At 42.6% G+C, this 24,663-nt stretch overlaps 1 protein-coding gene across 1 annotated transcript; it reads left to right on the top strand.

Moving 5' to 3' along the window:
* The first annotated feature begins 6,955 nt into the window (after positions 1-6,955).
* IL7R (interleukin 7 receptor) lies at positions 6,956-24,194 on the top strand. Its single transcript, XM_062599423.1, has 8 exons — positions 6,956-7,046; positions 12,710-12,848; positions 14,173-14,327; positions 15,017-15,171; positions 16,439-16,613; positions 17,282-17,372; positions 19,314-19,389; positions 21,478-24,194. Exons 1-8 carry the CDS (start codon positions 6,956-6,958, stop codon positions 21,979-21,981), a joined length of 1,386 nt encoding a protein of 461 aa, XP_062455407.1. The 3' UTR covers positions 21,982-24,194.
* Positions 24,195-24,663: the final 469 nt, after the last annotated feature.

The raw sequence follows: 24,663 nt of genomic DNA, 5'->3' as shown, positions 1-24,663 counted from the left end.
AAGGAAAAGGAACACCAGTATTTAAGGTTGCCTTCAGCCAGCTCGATCCTCCTGAGTTGCCACCTGAGTAACCCACCCGAGTCTGGGGCATGTCTGAGACTAATTTCAGGACCTGTCTTGTAAACGGCAGATAAAGCCTCTGAGCCCATTTCTGCGAAGGAAGCGCGGCAGACGCAGAGGCAGAGTGCATCAGTCAGGGCAGAAGGAGAAAGGCAGAAATCCCCTAGCGTTTCATCTGGTTAACAGGTTTGTGTTGTGAATGAAGGTTCATCACTCATCTGTTCCTCGTGCATCTGCCTTGTCAGTGACGGGTCCTTCCTTGCTCATAAAGGGTAGATGTTTAGCCTTCAAATTCTGACTTACCCTAGCCGTTTTGGGGGCTCTGGGTGCCCTGGCCCCTGCTGCACACTGATTTTTCAGGACTTACTGTCAGCAGTCTTTTTTCTTCTCCCTGAAGTTGCAGCTTCCACTTTTGTCCACTTTCAGAATGGCTATAGCTATTAACAAAAATAGCAAGTACTGATAGTGCTTACACACAGCAACGTGTCCAGGCAGACGGGGAGTTTGGCAAAGCCCCACATCCAAGTACAGCTGCAGCCAGCGAGGTCAGGCAACGTCCAGAAGAACTACAAATCAGGGTCCTCGCGCTCTTTCCCAGCCCACCAGCCTTAACTGTCCCCAGACGAGACATCCGGAGTTTTTCTTTCCAGTTTTCACTTTCGAGGGCCAAGTGATGATGCTGTTTTTATTCTCTCCTTCCGTCTGTCCTCTTTGCTGAAGTCTAGTGCTCCCTTTTCATCTGGCACTCAGAAAAGAGTCCAGCTCAGCGTCACAGACTAACCACACATCAGAGATGGAGCCTCCTTCATCCCCTTGGATTTCACCCTTGGAGTGAGGTCAGCAGGGCAGATACCCCTCGGCTAAACATCCAACAGCGGTCACAGCAGAGGTGGACATATTCTTAGAGAATTTATTCAACGAGAATCAAAGCATTGTGTTTGTTAACAGTTAGGTTTTTAAACTAAAGATAAAGGAAATTTTAAAACTGAATACATTTTAAAAAAAAGAAAATTCAAACACATTTGCTTTAAATTAATGAAATTAATTTACTTTAAATTTATTTAAAAGCAAATTTAAAACTAGTGGGGGGTGTCAAATTAAACTATTTTTGAAGAATTAAAATGCTATCACAAAATACTTCACTGTCACCAAAGTGACATTTTTTGTCCCACCATTGTGTCTGAAAAATGTTGTTGAGAAATCACAGTGGCATTAAGGAGACTGCATTATGGACTTGTGCTTTCTGGCCAGATCTCATGAGTGAGAGGTCTGTCTTGTAGTAGTGTATATGTTTCTCTAAAACCTGAAAAAAGTAATATGAAGATAATCTGAGCTTTCATTTCTTTAACTATGCTTCAGCTAAGGTTGTCATGAAGAATATTTGAATACGTGATCCCAAGCACTCCCTGAAGACTAAACCAGAAGGCAAATAAAAGGAACTCAAAATTATTAATAAGGCTGTTCTTGGTGTTGCTTAATTGTTAATTTGAAATCAAATAATTTGGCTAGTCCTGTAGTCTTAGGGTGGGCCTCATAATATTTGAATGTCTGAGTAAGCTGTACCCTAACCACTCCTGTTTCACCTTTCATCCTAGCAATGTTTTTCTAAGTTTTCTTATTATTCTTTCCTCTGTATAGCACTGCTTATTGTTAATGTGCTGCCAATTTATCAGTTTTGGAGGAGGAACATTAAAGCAGTAATTTTAAGTATCAAAACTTTAGAAACCAAGAAGGTTCCAAGAAATGGTCAAGAAATTGTGTTCTCCATTATACATGGCTCCTGGATCTTTCTTCAGAACGATGTAGCAATGAACTATTCTAGACAGTCTTGCTCATGGTCATCTTCATACTAATGTACTTGGGTAATGGGGGGAGCAAAATATCTTCCAGAGCAACTCCATTCATATCTCAGTATTTCATTCTTTCCAATGTTCTTACCAGAGCTGCTTTCTTATATGCATAGCAGCCAGCTCCTGTCCCCACAGCCCAAAGAGCAATTCTCTCAGTGTAAAAATCCTCTATCAACTGACATTCAACCATCCTATGTGTGTTTTAGGAAGTTATGAGTATGTTTGCTGTGATCAAAAGGCACAAGTGGTTCAGCAAGCCCCTCTTCTTGGATGTCCAGCTGGGGCCATCTTGGCAGAGGCTGATTTTCGAAAGAGGAGTTTCTCCCCGCTTTGCAATACTCCCAGAAGCATACACATACAAAAACTCGAGCTGAGGGTTCATGTTATGTTGCCCGTGGTAACACTGACTTAAGGAATTCTGACTCCCGCTTGCTTCTACTCCCACTTCCTGCTCCTGGGCTGGCAACAAACTGCGAAAGAGCAGCCTGGGGCTAAGCCCGAACTCTTTCAGCTCATCTTTCCACCATGGAGAAGATATACAGAACCAAGTTCTCAGAGCAGGTCAGAGCGAGGATTGTCAGGAAGCAGTGAAAAAAAAAACTCTGAATCCCTTTTTTTGTAAAACTCCTCCTCTTCGCAGCTGAAGCTGGCCTGAAGATTTCTGCTTTCCAGCATATCCGTAACAACAAATACCTAAATATAAATTCTATTTGAGTAGAATATTTAAGGTATGGTCTAACAAGATTCTGGTTTATTACATGCCTCAACTTCACCAAACACTTTTCTAATCAAAAAAAAAAAAGAAATATTTTCTAGTCTTAGGCACCAATCAATAACTATAACTTACAAATACAATTATCAGCATCTGAATTTCAAGTGTTTATTGAAATTCCTAAATTTTGTTTCACAGCTCCACGGACTCCCCCAATTTTTCCTTAAGTTAACAATCTAAAGAAACATTTATGGTAGATTTTTAACATAATTTTTAGAGAATTTTTTCTTGAAGCTTTAATTTAATGGGATTTAGAAGTGCATTAAAGCTGCACATAAATGTGAATATTGTACTGAAGGAGGATGGACCTAAATAAGTGTCAAAAAGCTATCTTGAATCAGCATCCGTGGCCTATAGAAATGAAAGAGAATTCTCCAGTCCTCCGTGTCTTTGAGCAGCAGTGCCACGGGCATGTGGCCAGAGGACCTCCTCAGCTTCCACACCTCACCCCTCATGGGATCCCATGGGCCATGGGATACTTTCTCGCACCCATCCAAAATGACTGGCAGGAGTATAAAAAAAAAAAAGCAAAAGGAAGAGAGCAGAAAAGGTCAGGCAGAAGGACCAGCACTCCAGCTCTGTGACAGAGCAAGGCATTTTTTAATAAGCTATGGAGCAGAGTATGCTCAATGCCATAGAGAAAGAAAGACAAGCCCAGCAGTTCCTGCCAAATCTCATCAATGTGAGAGAAGTTCCCTCTGAGTCCAAAACTCAGTGACCAATTTATCCAAGAGTGTCTGACTAGACACACCACATGAGTTCCTCAAAATACAAGCACTACTATATTCTCCTAGCACTACTGCTTACATGAGTTCTCTCCAGAGCTTCACAAGGTCCTTCACAGGACCTGCTTCACTGCACTCCCACAAAGGCTTTGGGATCACTCTGAACCGGCACACTTGAGGAGTGTGGTACGGAGAAGGGTGAAATCTACCCACTTCATCTTTCTAAACAGATATTGATGGCAGAGTTAAATACAAATTATGTACAGAAGTCTTTTCCAAAGCCAAAGCAGAAACAAAAGACTTTTATATACTCAGAGATCAGAAACAGGTGGACAAACAAACTGTATAAAAAGCAAACGGAACTGCTAACTTGTAAATGACTTGCGTGATTAGTTGTTATTAACATCTGAAATGTGACTGATAACCCATGGAGGTGACAGATCCTGTGGAACGGTCAGCAGGAAACGCTGAGGAACAGATACCCTGCAGGTATTGCGTGCACTTGAGAAAGCAGTCACATAAAAAACTTACTTTCCCCAGTTGTGGTGTCAGTACCTTGAAGATTATTCATGGCCAGAAATGTAACAGTGGATGGAATGAATCAGAATCTCCAAGCAGAGTGCTGGTACCCCAAGCTAGTGAGGGCTGGCAGACCGAGGGAGCACTCGTATCTTTTTACTGGACCTTCTAAACTCTTCTCTGCTTAAACTGTTAGTCTTAAAAAGGTGAGAGATTTAATTATGGAATTCTTTGTAGTACTTGCCTTAGACTGCACTTGTGTATTTACCTGATCCGTTGTGTTTTTAGAGTTCTAAGGCAGCCCCAGGTGGTTGGCAAAAGTATCCCTCAGCCCAACTTAAAGCTCAAATTCAGGAACATTTCTTTTGAGTACTCCTGAATTAGGAGACAGATTCAGTGCAAATCTATAGCAAACAAGGAGTAATCCAGTCTCCTTTAGACCTTTCCTGGGTACCAACACCTCAGCTACCGTAAGATTGGAACTCTCACAAATCTAATTTGCTATCTACAGGACATTAGAGAGAGGAAACAAGGTGAGACTGACAGACCCACATACTCCTTAGAGATCGAGCAGCTTTTGAAGCAGAGCCCCAGAAGTAAATCAAAATGTGCTTTTGCTTCAGAGTTTTTCTTTTTTTTTTTTCTTCTCATTGTGGTCCCTTGTTTCCCCACCCAGACAAAATGCAACTATGACAACATGGAAATCCCCTGAGCAACGCAGTTCTGATAATAAGATTGTTCGATGTTCAACAAAAATATTATGTCTAAAAAGTCTTTTTTTTCTAGTTTGCTTCAGCTGAAACAGGAAAAAAGAAAAAAAAATGATCAAAGTCATAGCCCACTCAATTATAAACAAGACAAATTTAAAGTGAGATGGTGTCATTTCCGGCTAGCGATCAGTTTGCTCAGCAGAGCCATCCTTTATTCATTTCTAGCAGAAAATGCAGTAGAAATTAGCCTGAGAGTTTCCAAATTAATATTATTTTGAATATTACTAATCCAGGTGCTTAAATCCTCAAATAGACTTCCCTAATGTTTACTTAAGCTGGCAGGGAGGGTAGGCCTTAGAGACGTGAAGTCATCGAATGCCAGCCTACTTGATCTACACTTGGCTTCAGTGAGCTTGAGGTCAAGCGTAGGAAACTCAGGAGGGAGATCAGAGACTACCTATGCTCCTGAAGTCCCATTAGCTGACTTACACCTCTGAAAGTGGATATTTTTGAATGGATAGCATACAAATGGGTGCACTGTCCCAAATAATTGTGTTGGAGAAGCCAAGCTGAAGGAGAGCCATGCCAATGCCATCATCTCCAGTGGGATGATGATGAGAAGCCGCAGAGACGATTTGTCAGCCTAAGCTCCAGCATCTTGCCTAACGCCCATTTTCCTTGGTGTGGGATGCTGCTACAGCCCGACAGGTCTCTCCTGTGTTTGTTGGTGGGATTTATCCTGGAGGTCTGCAAGTACATCTACTCCTGAGTCACCTCGGGCTACTTTCATAGTCAATGAAGAGAGACAGACATATTTAGGGGGGTTAAATTTCACCTTTTACGTGTCTATTTCAGGATAGAATGAATCACGCCTTAAAAGAAGCTGCTGCTCCCCGCTGGCTGTAAGGGAGGAGCGAAGCACGAGAAGCTCTGACGTAGGTATGTACACGGTAATACCTACATTTTGTCAGATAAATCCAACCCCATTTTACTTTGTCTGTCCAGGCTTAGTGAGTCTTCAGAGATCTCTCTCCTTCTGCGGTGACCATCAAGGTCTGATCACAAGGAGGGACTTGACACAGACATGGGAGAGCTACCAGGTCCCAGGCAGTCCCACTGAGCTGTCATGCAAAGGGAACCGCTTCTTCCCATTAAAACCCAGTGGGGGCAAGTATGGGGTCCCAGAAACACCTCCCAGTGCCTAGGCAGCTTGGCTGCCTGCTAATCGCTCCTCAAGGTAGGGAGTGATGCTAGAGGAGAGTCCACCCTAGCAGGAAGGGCACTTTCCTAGATGTAAGGACCATGCTTTTATCATTTTAATGCTTGGCTTAAATTCTTCCCTTGCAGATTAAAAAGCCCATGTGGCTTGTGAACTCTGAGTCTCTTTCTTTACAGTGTCACCATTTTTCTGTTTGCTTAGGCGTCTTTACCAACTTTACCTTCTGTGTCCTTTACTCCCCCAACATAAAGCTTTTTTTGGTGCATCCTGGGCTTTGCCAGTGCTTGCTCTCCTCCTCCGACTCTTATGCTCACTTGCAGCCAGCCACATCAGTCAGCAATGAGCCTAGCCCTGTATTGCTCTCTGGTGTACATTGGTGTATACAGAGCCACAGAAAGTGTGCAGAGGAAATATTTAGCACCTCCTTTCTGTCTTCCTCTTTCTGCCTCTGTTTTGTCCAAAGCTTGAAAATCTGTAAGATGTATCACCTTGTTCTTAGGAGTAGGGTTTTGCATGATTAGTCTTTTAGACCACAACTAGTCTGGCTCAACATTGCCTTGTTTGGGACTTGTACAATGCCAACACTTAAAGAATAATTACTGGCACTTCATAGTTGAAAACTTTTCTCCCTTGGACCCAGGTATCTCCATTGAGAGGAACTAAACAACCGAAATCAAAGGTAGAATTCAGCACTGCTTTGGAGCTATCTATCTTTGGAGACAGGCTGCATAATATAAGGACTGAATCATGCTCTCAGGGAAATCAGTAGCAATTATCACGCTAGCAGAGTTAGGGGCACGATCCAGGAAATTTGCCCCCAACTCACTGGACTTAGCCAGGTTCTGCCCAAGGAGTTCAATGGACTTGATGAATCAGGCCCTTAGTTTTGAAGTGGGAAGCATGTTTCAAAGTAAAAGCTCAGCTAATATCTTCATGCAGGCTTCCTGCTTTCTGCCACTAGTCATCCTTGTCGGCATGTTTACATTTCCCCCGGCCTGCGGTCTCTTTATCAGGCAATGGGTTTGTTCTGTCATCTAGTATAAAGTAACTGAAGGAGTGTTTTGTGTACACATGTACTGCACTCATGCAGCTAGCTCAGGATGACACGGACGAGTACTGTATTGAGCATTTTCTTCTTTTTTCTCCATACCACTTCTGGGGAAAGTGGTTGCACCTCAGCAGATGGTGACGGTGAGTCATTTCATGTTCATCTTTGCAATTCTCTATGATCTTGAAAACCTGGGTTAAGAGCTCCAAGCTCCAAGATATAACTGCTGGGTAAAATGTGTTAGTATTTTAGTGTTTGGGCTTTCTGTTACTGCCAGTACCTTGGATGAATGTGGAACTAGAAGATTTTATCTATTGAATTCCCAGGTCTGCTTTCCTTGTGATGTCTAAATTGTAATAAAATCACAGAGATAGCTGAATGCAGAGGGCATGCAAGATCAGACTTGTTTAGCCTTTCTCGGTGTATTTAGTTTTTCTGTGAATAATTTTGCCTGTTGGTAGGGAACCATTTCGTTCTTTTGTTGGCTATAATTACCCTGAGCTGCTGTCAGAAAAGGGTGAGGTTCTGACTTATCTTGCCCTTGGCAGTTTCTTCCAAAGAAAATGTTTTAATATAACTCAAACATGGTCCAACCTCTTCCACTTCAAAACCCAAAGATTTTCTTTTTCCTCAAAAGGTTATATAAGTTATACATGAGGGTAGTCCCAGTCTCCGTGATGATAGTGTGGCTGAGGCAGCAGTTCAACCAGCAGCTTCTCAGCAGACCATCACTAATGAGCATCCATCACTTGTACGCCAAAGAATTATAAATGAATTCAGCAGTTTAAATTCAGGCTTACTGCAGATTTCAGTATTTCATTTAGACAGGTGAAAATTATTTAGCAGCAGAATTATCCAAATTAAAGGGCAAAATATAAAGAGCAACAATAAAACTACTGTCTCTTTTCTCAAAAGGGAGATGCAAAACTGGATTTACAGATGCAACCCCAGATATTTTAAACTCTTACTTGTCTAACACTATTCATTCATATAAACAGCACCGACAAAGTCTGTTGTACTGTGCATGAAGGACATGTACAGTCACTCAGTTACCAGTAATTTTAGGGTTCCAGAATTTCACTGTTTGGGAGCAACAGAGTTTTGGTTTTTAGGAAAGTAATGCCTGTGCACCAATGCTACCTCGCAGATCTAATCATGAGGATCTCTTTTTTTTTTTCCCTGTGTCATGTATTATAACATGTATGCATATATACATGTATAGCTGTACAGATACTTACATGGGACATGCATGGTAAGTTTATTAGTTAGAAGAAAACACAGAACAGCTTAGATCTGCCTCTAACAAACTCTCATTTTTTTTTCTGTTTGTCTTTCATACATACACTTTGTTTAGAGCTGGCTTTTGCAAGCAGTTGCTGTGGTGAGTAGCTAAGGAAACAAATGATTTGTAGTTGAAATCATTGGAATCTTCAGGGCTTCCAGTAAGTCAGGATTAATCCTTTGCTTAGAAATAAACAGATTTGGAAAATCCCCACTGAGCGATTACCGTGGTTTCTTTATGAGTTGCATGGCTTTGGCCAACAAGTTAAACAACGCAGGGTAAATCACTGGTGATGGATGTTTCAGCCTTCCCCGGCCGACTTCCACCCTCACCCTGCCTCCTGACGAAGTGCTGCCAGCAGCAGGACGCAGGCACCATCTCGCCCCTTTCTCATGAGCAGAGGTGGGAAGAAGTTCACTAGTGCTCTTGCCTCCACCTCCTCTTTTATAAGCTGCAGACTGTCCCCCAGCTCTGTCCCCACTCTTCCTGCCACCCGCAGCCAGGCAGAGGGGAGCGGAGATCCCCTAAAGCTGCAAGAGAGCTACAAAGCAGCGTGAAGGAGGAGCAGCTGCTGCGGGGCAGGAGGGACAGGCGAGGGAAAGCAGGAGGCAGCATCTTACTAGGTGTCAGCAGGCAGGACAGCTCACTGGAACGGCCCTCCTCCACAGACTTGTCTGCTTCGTCCAACCCACATCAAAACTGTTCTGATTAAAATGATTTCTCCTTGAATCAGATTAATCCTCAATCCAATCAATATTCTGTCTGTTGCTATTGGGACTAGAAATTTCACAGGACTCTGTCTGTGGAAACGTTCATTTCATCTACCTGGAAAATTCAGTCACTGATCCTGCAGGCGTTTACCGGTGCCTTTGGTTTCATGTGTTGTGGTTAGTTGCAGTAGCTTCAGAGCATAAAGCGTAAGCATGTGCATGGGCTCTGCTGCTACTCTTCTCTTGGTAAAGGTTCACAGGGCTCCTGCTGTGATTCGGACCGTTCGGACATTGTCCAAACCCAAGACACAACCACTTCTGTGAAGGACGTGTCGTGCTTGTAGCTATGAGGCTGGGTTTTCTCCCGCTAGAATCTCGCCATATTGAGCCCTGCCTTGATTTCAGCAGAACCAGGCTCAGACATGTGGTCTGCTCTTCTCAAGGAAAAAAATGTCATCTTATGAACTTTGAATCGTATAAAGAACCCTTACCAGTGTGAGCAGTGTTGGAGTCATCAAAACCATCTACACAGTGAACGCGTTTGTGTGTGATGTTTTTGAGGTTTAGGGAAACGTATCTGGGGTTATGTCAGCTAAAAGCAAAATTACTGTCAGCCTGTGGAGTAGTAGTGCAAGGAAAAGCTTTTCAAATTGCATACTTAAACTCAATCATGAGGTTTAATTGTCTTATATTCTATGGTTAGAATGTGATTTCCATGAATAAGGAACCACATAATCACAATATGAAAGTTCAGTGTCTGAGAGGTAAAATCCTGTACCCAAGGGTGAGCTAGACTAGTTAAACATTAAATGACTATTTGAACTACAAGACAAAAACTTTTTCTTTCTTTTGATTTTGCAATCAGCCTCATGGAAAATGACTTAAAATTTTTGTCACTTTTCAGCAAAGCAGTATCAAACAGCTGAAAGTTTTTTACTGTCTTAATACCTGTTAATATGATGCTTATCGCTTTTGTGTGTTTATACAAAATATGATGTATTTATTTTTATTCACAGAAAGCACCAAGCAATCTATATTTCTTATATAAATGGAGATAAGTCATCCTAATTCATAAGTTTTAATGTTGCCTTGTGCTAACTGTAAGTATAAACAAACCAAGCTCCCAGAATTTGTATCTGAGGTCTTGGCAATGCTTCAAATGTGACATATCTGTGTATATAAGCTTTGGGTATATCTTCCTATCTAAAATATTTTTAATAGAGATTCATTTCTATCAAGAGCTCACTTGTCTTCCCCTGATTTTGGAATATATGTGTATATGTGCACTCATTTTCACTCACCAATCAATAATTGCACGTAATGTACATTTTTGTATATATGTGTCTGTGCAGATGGCTCAAGGCTGTGGTGAACAAAACTTTCACGTGTGTGAAACTGCTGCGGTGCTCATTCTAGAGTTGCACTGACCTCTGTTTCTCTCTCTTAAATGCTGATGGTCAACTAGACTACCGCACTACCGGCTTGGCACGTGCCTGTGCTGCACAGAGTATCCCTACAAACTGGCGATGTTAGTAAAAGATGCCACATTTCCTCATCCTTCAAGGAGAGCAGGGTTCTTCTTAGAACGGCATCTGTGGCTCATGGCCACACTAAATGGCCACTCGTTCTTAGCTCAGAGGGTGGCTTGGACCCTTTCAAAGCAGCAGACTCCAAGTTCTGAATTAATACAGCATCCAGCACTCCCCTCGCTCCTGCTGCCTGCCACATCTGCCTTCCTCCCAGCCCCATTCGGCACCACGTTTGCATTTTTTGCTGCAGTTCTGAATTACTTCATGTACCCCACGCTAGAAGCATATCATCTTTGACATCAGCAGGAAACACTGGCTGATGGGGACTCTGATGGATGCTATTCTTTATTTACATTTTAAAGCAATCAAAAAACTCACCCTTGCTTTCTTTCTGTTGTTAAACCATGACCATTTGGGATCTTCAGTTGTATTCCCAGTCAAGACAAGGTCTCCCCGTAGGCTGGCAGGGATCACAGGACCTACAGTAGCTACAGTAATACACAGATGTGTCACTGGTATAGCTGTGAATCACAATATTCCATCACCCTTCAGCAGTTCAAATTTACCTGTGCAACATCAGCGATAACAATCATTTTCTCTGGGAGGGATTTTCCATTGGAACTGTTTCCATGGGCATTTCCCCACATTGTCTGTGCAGATACGTGAGTTGCTGTTCTCACGGGAGCGGCCAGATTCTCGTTTTCTCTGTGCCACCACCCGAGAATGCCACCTCTCTGAGAAGCTGGTAGGAGAGAATCAAAGGTGGGGGTCAGTCAGGAATAATCCTTGGTGATTTCCGGGGAGAGGGTTATATATCATCACAGCAGTCCTTAACCACCAGTAAAGGAGCAGAGGTGTTCCTCCCACAGAGGATGTGCTTGAGGGCTCATCACAGAAACCCTTTCGTTGACTATTCAGCTATGATGGGTGAGATTTCATGAAGTCCCACTAAGGTTTGGCAGTTTCTGCCAGAGAGGACTCCTCTCAAAAGCATCAGTTTTTGTTTCGTTGACCTCATATATACGAAGTGCAGGACAAGAGACGTATGCTGCTAGTCAAATTGTAATTGTTTTATGAGTCATCGAGGCGAATTGGCAGGAAGCCATGTGTTCTGGCAGAAAGTTTGAGCTTTCCCTCCTGAGCCCAAATTTGCGACATTTCGGAGAACTCTACAATATAGTCAAAATGTGCTATGGGACTCAATTGCCTCATAACAACAAAATACTCCTGTTTTTCTAAAACTACTCATACCATTTTTCCAGTCTCCTCAGGATTATGGAAACTGGTCGCGCTTTCACAGCACGATCAGGGCAGGGGCGGGAAGATGCCGCACTGATGCTCTCAGGTGTCTGCAGGGCAGCTGGTCCTTCTGCAGGCACAGCAAAGGGAATTGCTCTTCTTGCATCCTCCAGGATGGATCTACTGCTTCAGAACTGCAAGACGTTTGATGCGCTGCAGGCTGTCCTGATCTGAAATTCCCACACAAAAAACTCCTGCAGAGACTAGCCCTTACCCTGAGAAGATGTTAGCCTTGTGCATCAACCCTCAGCATCGCCGGCAGTAATTGCGCTGAGTATATCTCTCAGTGCACATTTCTGTTCTGTTCATTTTCGAGAGTATTTTGGTCCTTGACAAAAACGTTCTGCTTTTCAGTGGGCTTCGTGAGTGTGTCGTGTCACCCTTTGCATGACAGGGGCTAGCAGTGTTTTGTGGTTTCTAATAGGAAAAGCTTTGAGAAAGTTCTGAGGGGATTTTCAAATGGAGTAGCTCCTACTTTTTTCTTGATATAAAGTTCATCTGTAACTTTTAAAACTAGAAATGGCCCTGCCCTTGGCTAGAACGGCCGCATCAAAGCTACAAGGCATTAAACTGCACAATTTATGTTCTCTGCTTTGCAGTCTATCCTGGGACTTTTTCACATAGAAGGTTTCCAAGATGACTTCAGCACCCCTCTTTGACGGTGACTAACAGAAAAGAGCAGGCATACGTGTCTTGTCTGATCAAGCCAACTGCTCTGCAATGTCATTTTATAGTTCACAAAAACGTGATGGTGTGGAGTGCACCTTAGTACGTTCTGAGTGGGTGGGTTTCGGTCACGTACAGGGAGAACAACCTTGAAAGGTAGAACTGGCTTTTCATTTCATTTTGAACAAGCTTTCTTCTCCTTTTACAAAACTGCTAGGTTGATCCTCTTCCTTTTAGGCAACCACTTAAAGAAACAACCTTTTTCACAACGGATCCATGAATCACTGGTTTACTTCATTAATCTGTGAATTTCTCCTTAGGGACCTTTGGAGACGATGAACCAGATAATTTGGACATCAACTGTTTCAGTCAGCTGGAATTTAAAGATTCCTACAGCAGCCTGACTTGCAATTTTACGGAGCTGCCTCCTCACAACACTAACTATACCCTGGCCGTGTGGTACGCGATGTTATTGTCTGTCCCTTAGTAAAACTTCTGGGAAGCCTAAATGCTAAGAACCAGTGAGTCACACTGACTTACGCTGGGAAAGAGGATTGGAAAAAATAAAGTTCTAATTCAGACTGTTGTACCAAGTTTGAATACTATATTCAGCAAAAAATAAGAGTTTATTGGAACAGAATCAAACACCCAAATAAGAAAAAGAATTAGCTAAAAGGGTTTCTAATGTGCGTTATAATGTCTGTGATGTTCCTGATCTTACTTCTGTTGTTTTGGACCATATGTTATCACTGGTGAAGCTGAGCATGCACAAAGAGCATTTTCCTTTTAGATTAGATGATAGTCAAATAAAACAACGTAGGAATGTTTTTAAAGCGGCAGATCCTTTCCATACAAAATTCTTTGGTGTGAAGCTCAGTTGTCCACTGAGGGGAAAATGTGATTATCTTGTTCAAGATAAAAATAAAGCAATTATCTTCTCACACACAGACATACAAAAATAAACAGTAGTATGAGTATACAAACACCCAAACAGCTACCAAGACATCAGTCATCTCCACTTCTGTCTGAGGCCATGAAACTCTTTTCTACCTTGTTTTTGTCACTGATGCACCTAGCTGAAGAAGCTCAATTTTTTTTTTTTGCATACTTTTGCTTTTCCCTTTGCCTGTTTTTCCTGAAACTGAAAGTATTGTGGCAGCCAGCAAAAGTGGATTTTTTTTTTCATCTTGCTATTCTAATCACTGCTTATTTTCAACTAATTTGTTTGTTAGGATTTTTCTGTTTTCTATTTTCATGGGTTTAATCGTGGGATTTGGCTTAAATTTTATGATAGACCTCTCTCTCTCAGGAGTCGCACAGATGAAGGAACGCAGACATATTTCCACCTGTGAAACTGCCATTAATTTCCTCATGGCCTGGCTGAGCGCTGGTCCTGTATTTGCTTCCACTGCAGTCAGTAAGAAATTTCTCCTTACCTTCAGTGAGCATCCAAACATACTGCTCTGTATTTACAAATGGCAGCAGTAAGATAGTTTTTGAAGATACAACACATACATATCCGGTTAAATAATGGCTTGTTTTTTTTTTCTTGGAAAGCTCCAAGACTCTGCTGTGATTCACATCGCTTGATTATTATACTCACAGACCGTGACTAAAAACAGTATCAATCAGTTAAGGTCTTCGTTTGCGTGGTATTGTGTCTTATTTCTTATTCCTATGGAATCTCACTTTCGTTAATGTGAAGTGAACAATCAGAAGTTGTCCCTAACTATTTTCTAATAAGACTGAGAGGAAACTAATGTTGTGTTGCTTTGGCCAACAGCACCAAGGAGGACAGCAGTTACGTATGTTCCAATATGGAGAAACAGGAAGATGCCTATTTCTTACAGTTCACTGATATACTCTCGAATAGAGACGTTTGCATGGACTCCGAGATGAAAAGAAAGATCTGCAGGAGTCTAATTATAACTGACATTGGTAAGACACCTAACATTTTGCTCATTACTAAGATATGTAAGCTGCTAGGAAAAAAAGTAGTCCAATACAAAACATAAGGGACAATTCAAATGAAATATAAATATAAATATCCAAATGAAATATAAAATAGTGTCCTAGGAGGGGGATCAGTGGTAGGTTAGGCTACATTTTACATTATGGTGGAGTGTGACGTTCCCTTTGCTTCAAATCCAAGCCTGGTTAATCTCCATTGAAACAGTGCAGCTGACTTCTGGCTTATTATAATACTCTGTTTGCCTAGACCTAGACCTAGACCTTCAACTGAAGGCAGAAGTCTCAGAGCCCTGGTTAGAGGGATTGAATCTCAGGTCTCCAAGCAGAGCTAGTGAAGGGGTGTGGGATGCTTTGACATCATTTTCCAAGGACTGAGCGTCACAGCCCAGGGGAGTGCAGTCCCTGCCGCGAACGCTGCACCAAGCAGCTCCTCTGCTACAGCAGATGAACATGAAGCCCCACTTGGGCCTGGGGCGAAATGATGAAATGGAGCTTGTCATTATGCTTGCCCAGACCAGGCCAGCCATGCACTGTCCCCTGAGTCATGACAGGTCACCCAGGAGGGGCTCAAGCTTGGAATGGACTTTACCAAACCTGTTTATTTTGTAGCAGCATTAATCTGATCCTATTATATCCTGTTTTGTTATCATTTGCAGTGAAGCCAGAAATACCATTTAATATAAATATCACATACCAAAAGGAGGCAAATGAATATGTTATTCATTATAGTACACCACACTCATGGAAGAAATACTTGAACGAAAAATTAATACACCAAATAGCCTATCGTCTGGAAGAAGGAATTTGGAAGGTAAGCGACAATGTAGACATGCTTGCACTAATTTCTGAAATTAACAGTACCTGAAATGCCAGGATCATGTAAAAACCTCAGATTTGCACAGTGTGTTTCCCAGTTGAAAACCTGGGAAGATATAATGCTTGGCATTTAAATATTTCCTTAGTCAAAGCAGTTCCAGTTGGAAGGCAACTATGCCTACTACGTACTTCTCTGGACTACAGAAGTGTCCTTCATTTGTGCTTATGCCCTGCAGTGAAAATAGAAGAAATAACAAAGAAACAGAACCATGCTGAATATTATTAGTAATATTTGCTGTGATGGCCTTGTGCTTATTTTCTGTGCCTACCAGTTAGTAAATCGTATGACCTCTAGTGTTTTCAGCTTGCAACCTGGCGTTTTTTTTATATAGCAATGGTATTTCTGTGCCCCTTTCTCTTTGCAACCTCTCCAGCCTGGGGGTCCTGTAGAGTCAGCTCTCCAGCGCGCAGTGCTGGAGCTCTCCCTGCCTCAGGCCGTGTTTCAGGCTACAAATGTCTGGGAACCAGGCCTGAGTCCAGGCAGGGCTGCCTGGCTGCAGAGATGTGCATGTCCTCTTCCAAAAGAGCAGCCGTGCAAACATTGGTCCGGACAGTGGGCTTTTAAAAGCATGTACTGTATATTCTTAACAGAGGGAACACAGGAGAACCGTAACTAGAGAAAGAGACAGATTCAGAAAACTGAATACATCGACGTGGAGAGTGTCTCAGACCTGCATAATGGATTTTCAGCTTCTTTCCTGCAATCGCTCTTTCAAAAGTTGTCTTTTCATGCACCACAGTCTTCCTTATTTTTCCCTTCTCCCTTCTGTTTTCCGGCCAGGTCTTACCCAGCATTTATCTCTCTTTCTGATACCGTCCTGACAATTAAACTGAATATTGAACTGACTATTGTGATATTGTCCTGGCTATTGAACCAGGCTGATGCTGTGATGATCACCTTTACAGTGAGCAAGCAGAGCAAACAGCAGAAGAATGCAAGGACGCACGCTATTATCATGTGTTGGGACTCCTATCAGAAAAACCTCAGGCTGTGCAAGTCCAGCCGAAGAGTCCTTGCTTTTTGAGCCCACTGTCAACTGTTTTTCTTTGGTCTTTCTGTGTAGTGTTTAGAAAACCTCTTTGCTAGGGTGGTTCACTTCTAAGTAATAAGACTTGGACTTGCATTTTGTTGAACCTGGAGGATGCTTTCTTTTGTCTTTTCTAGAAAAATTAATGGATTTTTTTTGTGTTTGTGTGTTTAGACAATAGAGTCTCCATACCTGCAGGTAAAATTACTGGGGAAAAATCTTGAAAAAGATGCACTGTATGAGGTGAAAGTCCGTTCAAAGCCCAATGGAGATTATTTTAAGGGCACATGGAGTGAATGGAGCACTTCCAAAAGCTTCAGAACAACTGGGGGACACTCCACAGAGAAAGGTAGGGGGAAAAAACACTTTCTTCCATTTGTGAGAAAAAGCTCAGCCTGAGCAGGCAGAGTTGGGGCCCTCAGGCTGCCATCAGTGATGCCCTGACTCCCCCGCCACCCCAGGAGTGGCGAGGGCAAGAACCAGGGCGCTGCCGTGCCCTGTGGCAACCAAACATGGCCCCAGGAGGGGTGTTGGCTAAGGCGAGCAGGTCAGATGCAGATGGTGGTACGCAAACACGTCACTTCTATCACAAATGCGATGCAGGACAAAATCTCATCATCTTGCTTGCAAGCACAAATAATCCTTCTGGTCCTTTGCATTCCTTCAGGCTCCAGGGACCTCAAGGCTCCACATGTAGTTCAAAGTCACACTAATATTGCGATAAAGACACAGCGAGTGTCAACTTCCCCATGCTGGAGGTGATAGTGAACTTTGAGCTGCTTTAATCCAAGTGGGAACCCAATTTAACATTCAACCAAGGATTGAAATTCTGAGAGCTTTCCTCTCTCCACCTTTGGGGAGGTTGAAGAAATAATTCAGTATTGCATCACTCCAATGATGGGAAAGTGCAATGTTTGGCATTAATTTCTAATTTATTGTCTGAAGAGACATTACCTTCACAGTGGCTATCAGTGAAGTATTTATATGCAATAGCAGATGTTCTTTTTTTTTCTTTAGACACTGACATGGTCATGATTATGTTCTCCACCCTGGGATTCATTTTGTTAGTTGTCATGATTCTCCTGATCCTAACTTTCTGGGAAAAGAGGTAATCTAAGTCTCTTCATATCAGAAAAGGAGTTGGAAGCCAATCCTGTTCTCACAGTCCTATTGCTTTCCCTGTTATATTTGTCTCTTTCCATCTCTGGGCCTCTATATCAAGCCAAAGACAGGCAATGAGCAAAAAAAAAAAAAAGTGGGCAACCAAGGAGACAGAGTTGGTAGGTAGAAGACAAGCTCTCATCCTCTGCCACTTCAAGAGCAGAGACTCCAGTCTTGGGCTTGAAGCAGTGGGATCTTTTGGGAGCTGTAGCCAGCACAAAATAGTGTCACTGTCTCACTGGAGGCACATTTGACTCATGAGCCTCAAGCAAGATTCAGAAAGGAGAGCAAAACATGGGTTTTAGTGAAGTCCCAAGAGGTCTGAAAACTGTTTAGTGGAGAGATTGTCTCTTTCTCTTTTATACGCTGAGTCAGCAGGATGTTCACACTTAAACCCCTTCAAGAGCAACGTGGCAGCGCTCCCTAGGAAGAGGTCTTGATGTCATCAGTCACGAGCCCAGCCTGCTGCAGGTCACATTTGATGTGACAAAGCCAAGCTCTATCTCCCACTCCAACGTGGTCAAGCTAGAACTGAGGCTTTATTTCAGAGGCAGTCCTTTATGTTGGTTTTTTTTTTCATTTATTAGTTACAGAGCGGTAGATAGGTATCTGTAAATTTAGTAAATGTACTTTAAAAGTACACCTTTAAAAAAAAACACCTTTATGTGTTATATATAAGAGATAGCCAATAGACACAGTTAAGGAAATAAACAAATAAATAGATAATCTAGCGAACCCAGAATCTGAAATGAGAAAGTCTTAAATTTAGTCATAGGAGATAACCCACTTGCAGGTAAAATGCGCAAGGCTGTTGTGTGGCGTTCAGACCAGCTGACGCGAATGGCCCTGGCCTGTAACATCCGCCTCTGCCAATATCCAGGGAGATGGCTACATGCAAGATAGCTGTTGGTGATTCTTGGGCTGTGCTAATTCCTGCAGTGCACATGGGGATGGTTTCAGGATGTGCTAGCTGGCTCTGCTCAAACTGTGCCAAGGACAATTCTAATAATTAAACAGTATTCACATCTGAGCTGTCTGCCAGGGAATGCTCTTGGTGCTGCTTAATTTGCTAGTATAGGACATTTCTACCCCTTGCTTTTCAGTGTTCCTGAGCACTCGTAATTCTCCTAACTTTGCTAGAAGTTCTACATATATAAAAATCTCTGAAAAATCACTCTTTAGATAGTGAGAGCCTTTGAGCTCGAAGGTCTCCTTTTTAAAAATAAGAAGGTTTTTATGTATGTATAGGTATATGCACAGACACATATAAATATAGATTCATATACATCTATATCTATGTTTTCTATATCAATCAATGCAACACTGAGTGTCAAGTGGGCAATATTTTCTAGATGCAGCAAGGCTGAAAGGTTTGAGTCACAGAGCAAGAGAACTTTGCTAATTAAGGCAATAAGATGACACCTATAGGACAAGGCCACAACATAGATGTCTGAAGCACAGGTAGTTGGCCAGGGAGTGGAACCATATGCAATACTTTGTTCAATATATACACATAGAGGCTGTTATACATGCAAATTTGCACTAACCACAGCAGATTGCTCCACTTGCAGAAGTTGTTTTCACCATACAAACCCCAGTTAAAGTAGTCATATTAAAATGAGACCTTTGCCAGCACAATTTACTGCTTTTCCGGTAGTAGGGAAGTATCTTTAACTGTGGCAATCTGTGCATTCAGAAGAGCAATGACTACTAGGTGACCTTTACATCTCTTCTTCTTCTCCTGTTTTTGTTTTGTTCTGAGGCATGCAAGCCATCTCTAAGACTTTGCAAGAATTAGTACAAATAACGCAGTATGAACCCCCTATATCGCAACAAGTCTCTCTCTGGCTGCTTTTGAGCTCCTTTTTGTCTACTATTACTGTTTCAGGATCAAGCCTGCTGTGTGGCCAAACCTTCCTGATCGTAAAAAAACTGTAGAGCAACTGTGCAAGAAGCCAAAAAATGTAAGTACTTCTATTGCTCTCATTGCATGAGTCTAGGCTATGGGAAGCGTGACTAGCATCCGTGACAGTGTGTGCATTTGCTGCAGAGACTAGGCCATCTTTCAGAAATGGCTTCCAAGTTTCTTTCAAGAGAGGCAGTATTTGCGCAGGCAGATATTGTTGAAAGGTATGAATATAACAGACAGTTAAACCACCTGCTGAGTTGCACAAAAAAAAAAAAAAAAAAGAAAGAAAGAAATGTAGTTGTTGAAGAACTTGATATATGATGAAAAGTTAAAGGGGTTGGGTTTGTTCAATCTGGAAAAGAGAAAAATCAGAGAGGAGCTAATCACAGCCTTCCAATAACTAAAAGATAGCTATAAGAAGATGAAGGTGCTCTCTTCACAGGGGTGCATGGTGACAGGACAAGAGGAAACAGACGCAAGTAGCTTCAGGGGAAATTTCATCTGGGTATAAGAAAAAAAATCTTCACTGAGAGAACAATTAAATTTTGTGCAGGTTGCTGAGAAAAGAGGTAGGAACTACCTCTCTGGAAATATTCAAGACTTGGCTTGACAGGGTCCTGGATAACCTAACCTAGGTCTCTGCTGCTGGCAGAAGGTTGACCAGATGGAATCCAAAGGCTCCTTCCAACTGACCTGTGACTTGTGTAGCTACGATCATGGGGCTGGATTGGGGGGGCCCTCTGCAAATGTGCCTGGTGGTGCTCATATACCCTTGTAGACCAGCAGAACTGCTCATGTCCCATAAAATACCTGAGCTATTTTTTGCCAGACAAAGACCTGTTGTACAAATGTTACAGACTATAAGATTTGTACCAGTTTTTTAACCAGTTGGCTTACAACTACACCTAGAGTATTTTTTCACTAAGAAATTCAGCAGTGCTGTTCTGCCAAATGAACAGCAGTCTCCACTTAGTGCATTACTAGCAAGTTATTAATTTTCAGAGGTCTAAAAAGATTCTTTCATCTCTTGTACTCTCTAGTGCAGCGATCTTTAATATGCTTCAGGAAGTCATGATAAACATTTCCTTTCCACACTGCTAAATTAGGAACATAAAACTGAAAGGAACCATGTGGGTCGGCACATTCATTCCTATGAAACAGCAGGTGTGAATCTGGCTCAGAAGAGTCTGTAAAACAGTACTATCACACTGCACAGACCATAAAACTCTCTCCAGTACCACTGCCTGGAAGACACCGCTAGAGAGATTCAGATTAATATGGGAAAAGATTTTGAACCAGGTCATAGCTAATTCTCTGGTAACCCATTGATCAGTCTGTTCAAGGGTAGTTCAGTAAATACCCTTCTAAAATCAGATGGATTATCATAGAATCACAGAATCACAGAACGGTTGAGGTTGGAAGGACCTCTGGAGATCATCTAGTCCAACCCCTCTACTCAAGCAGGGTCACCTAGAGCATGTTAGACAGGATCACATCCAGACAGGTCCTTCTCTCCAGAGAAGGACACCCTGCGCAACCTGTTCCAGTGCTCTGTCATCCTCAGAGAAGTTTTTCTTCATATTCAGTGAAACATCCTGTGTTTTAGTTTGTGCTTGTTGCCTCTTGTCCTGTCGCAGGGCACTACTGAGAAGAGTCCAGCCCCATCCTCTTGACACTCTCCCTTAAGATATTTGTAGACATTGATAAAATCCCCCCTCAGTCTTCTTTTCCCCAGGCTGAAGAGGCCCAGCTCTCGCAGCCGTTCCTCATAGGGCAGGTGCTCCAGCCCTCTGATCATCCTTGTAGCCCTGTACTGGACTCTTTCCAGTAGCTCTATGTCCCTCTTGTACTGGGGAGCCCAGAACTGGACGCAGTACTCCAGACGAGGCCTCCCCAGGGCTGAGTAGAGAGGCAGGATCATCTTCCTTGACCTGCTGGTAATGCTTTTCCCACTGCATCCCAGGATACCATTGTCCTTCTTGGCCACAAGAGCACATTGCTGGCTCATGGTTAACTTGCTGTCTGCTGGGACTCCCAGGTCCTTCTCTGCAGAGCTGCTTTCCAGCTGGCTATTATCGAAGTATCTTTTCTGTTAAGTCAGTGCCCACTGTTTACTGACCACAGTGTTCCCTTTGCCATGCAGAATTGTGATATAATCTTTATCCCAGAGAGTTTCGGTTATGTTCATATCCATAAAGTGGACGGCATTCAAGCAAAAGCTGAAATTGAGAGTTTTCTGCAGCCACCAGCTTCTCCACAGGCAAATATTCCGGAAGAATTTAGCAGTGGATCAAACCTGAAGAATAGCCCTACTATGATAAACAAAAACAACGTAAACCTGCCTGTCACTTATGGGGGAATCTGGCCAGCTGAGGCTTTGAATGGACTCTTGGGTAAAAGCCAGTTTCCGATCACTGAAGAATTTTGCAGCTCCAGTACGTATGAAGTCTGCAGCAGCAATGGGACAGCCCTGTGTAATGACAGTCCTGGCCTTCATTTCACTTCTCTCTTGTACCCCTCAGGCCAACCCAGACCAGAGCCCCTGAATGCTGACATGACACCCCATATGCAGCCTAACAGTGAAATTAGGTCACCAGATAATGAAGATGCATATATCACAATGTCCAGCTTTTACAAAAATCAGTAATCCTTAAAAAAAACAACAGAATATTGTTTCTCTGTAACACAAGCAGGACACTTTTCTCTTTGCTCTCCTGCCTCCTGTGTCAGTGAGTAGCACATCTCTGTGGTGCACCTTTCTCGTTGTGCAATGCTATTCTTACAAAGAAGAGGATTCATCTGCATTTCAGCAGTCTGTGGCCTAACCTTCAGTCTCAGTATGCTGGTAACAATCTCCACTGCAACAGAAATGAAATTTAACTCAGCCTGACTTTAATTTTCAGATCTGATTAATCCAGGACAACGCCATTGCACCTCTAGCTGAGAATCAAGTGCGTCTCACACGCATTGGTGAACTCTTCTGTTGGCCCCTTGGTTGCAGAGTTAAGCTCTTATTAATCCCTAAGCAAGAAGCATGGCAACAAATTCAGATCAAATAGAATCTTTTAAGCTGAGGTAGGTCAAAAGTAGCTCGCCTGCAGTTGGAGGAACTCCAAGAGCTTGTAAAACTCCAGTAAATGAGAGTTACTATCAAGCATTAGTTCTCTGGGGATTCAGGAGCTTGATCGCTGTGAAGGGATCTTGCAGAGTCCCCAGAAAAAAGGGCACATGAAGTCACTTTATGCAGACATTTTTCTCTGACTATTTTTTTCAGAGGGATGACAACAAAGTAAAATCCCACATGTAGCCACTTTTTGCTGTTGGTGAAGATCTGCGGAGGAGGTGATTTTTAGGCTCTTTAGGTACTTGTGCTGTATATTGAAGATATTCAGTATTTCATTGCTACCATTTTTTAATTAAGAAAATGCAACAAAATTAATGAAAAGTGAAGTCCCAGCTCTTCCTGTAAACTGGATTGGACCTGTAAAACACTTGACTGTCTTTCTCGATAGCCCTTGTACAAGCATTAGTGCAGCAAGTAAGTACTTTACAGGACAGAAAGACTGAGCTAGCGTGTTTGTTCGCTAGCATTATTCCCAATGGCTCTGGCTGCATGAGAATACATCGAACTTGGCCAGATATTTTTCTCATGCAACATCTAACCTAGTAAGAGCGATGGAGCTTCATGGATCCTGACAGTGATTGGAAAAAAAAAAAAGAAAGAAAGGAAAAAAAAGAAGAAAGACAAGTACTTCATAAAGATAATGTAAAAAATATTAAATATTTTAATGTTATTACTGAGGAAGGCACCTGTCCCTTCCCAGTCTCCCTTTTCTGAACTCTGTATCCAGCTCCTCGGGGCTTCACCACCTGCTGCCACACAGAAGGCTGCCTCACTTCGCAGGCCTTCTGGGATGCTACACGTTGCGAAGTATGTGCTTGGAGATAAAGCTGCTATAGCCACAGGGTTGCATGACAGCTGAAAGGAGTGTGGCCACAGGAAACCCAAGCCACTGTGTTGTGCTCTGGGATTGGGGTTCACCTCCCTGTGACGTTTCGGTCCCTCTAGCTGCTTCAAGTTCTCCTTTATCAAAACATACACATTCCCACAGTCATGCAGGTTAAAAAAAGACTTCTCCTCAGAGCTGCTCTAACTTGTTCTGACTGGTAAAAACCACTAAGAAGTCGTTATATATAACATGGATTGCTTCAGAAAATCAGTACTCCCAACCTACCTTCTCCAGGTCCACCTGATATTATGGAAACTTTCAGCTAGGGCCAACTTCATGGTCTCCTTGAAGGACCCAACGATTTGGCTCATGTATTCCAGTGACATTTTACGGAAGTGTTTTTATCGTTGTTTCTCGCAGAATGGTGCGTTGAATAATGCAACAGGAAAAGAGGAAAGCTTTGGACATTAATTTGCTTTGTAATGCTTGTATTTCAATTTTTTAATATAGCTGCTAGTAATGCTTGTATTATGAAGACTTGCACAGTGCAATTGTAGATGCAGACAGATTGTGTTGGAAAGATATCCTGTTCTGGTAACTCAGTGACAGATAAGAAGAAAACAGAGGAAGAAGTGAAAGTACATCAGAAAAATCCTGTACAGTGTGTGCTATGCTTATTTTGAATTCATACATACATTTTAAAAGGTTAAATGGGACTTCACAAACATCTATTCGCACTATTTAAACAGTAAGGTACCTGTAAGTCATGGTCCTTCTGTTTGTCTGGAAAGTCGTGTAGCTCTTTAACGCAGGAAGAATATTATAAACCTGATGTTTATTTACTTTAATTACTCTGAAATAGTCATATTTTTCCTATGTGGTAGTCATATTTTTGCATAGCTGCTAATGTTTAAACATTCATTCTATTACTTCTTATGTCTTATTTAATTAGATGAAATGTATCTTTGGTTTTATAATGTTTTACCCTATTAAAAGGCTCTTTGCACCACATATTCATGGTGCTCTGATTCAGCTTTCTCGCGCTCATCTGTCAGGATGGTCCCACTCCGCTGCCACTGAAGTCAGGGCGACGCGGTGGGCTCCAGCTAGCTGTCACGAGGCCACGGTGTCCCTGCTGGGGACAGTACCACGGACAGGGGTTCGGCCACCTTTGGGGGGTGGCAGGGCAGCGACCCTGCTGTCAAACCACTGTACCCCTGGTGGGACGGGGACTTCACAAGCCCTCAAGCTGCGTCAGATCTTGGCTTATTTTTCTCCCCCTCCCTTCATAACCACCACCCTGAGACAAGCGCAGCTAGATTTCCACTTCTTCCCACTTCTGTCCCACCGGTGGTCGGCCAGTATAGAACCCATCCCTG

This window comes from Rhea pennata, chromosome Z (assembly GCF_028389875.1).
Source record: "Rhea pennata isolate bPtePen1 chromosome Z, bPtePen1.pri, whole genome shotgun sequence".
Classification (NCBI taxonomy): domain Eukaryota; kingdom Metazoa; phylum Chordata; class Aves; order Rheiformes; family Rheidae; genus Rhea; species Rhea pennata.
Note: the sequence above shows the minus strand (reverse complement) of the source record. Positions and strands in the feature narration are given on the sequence as shown.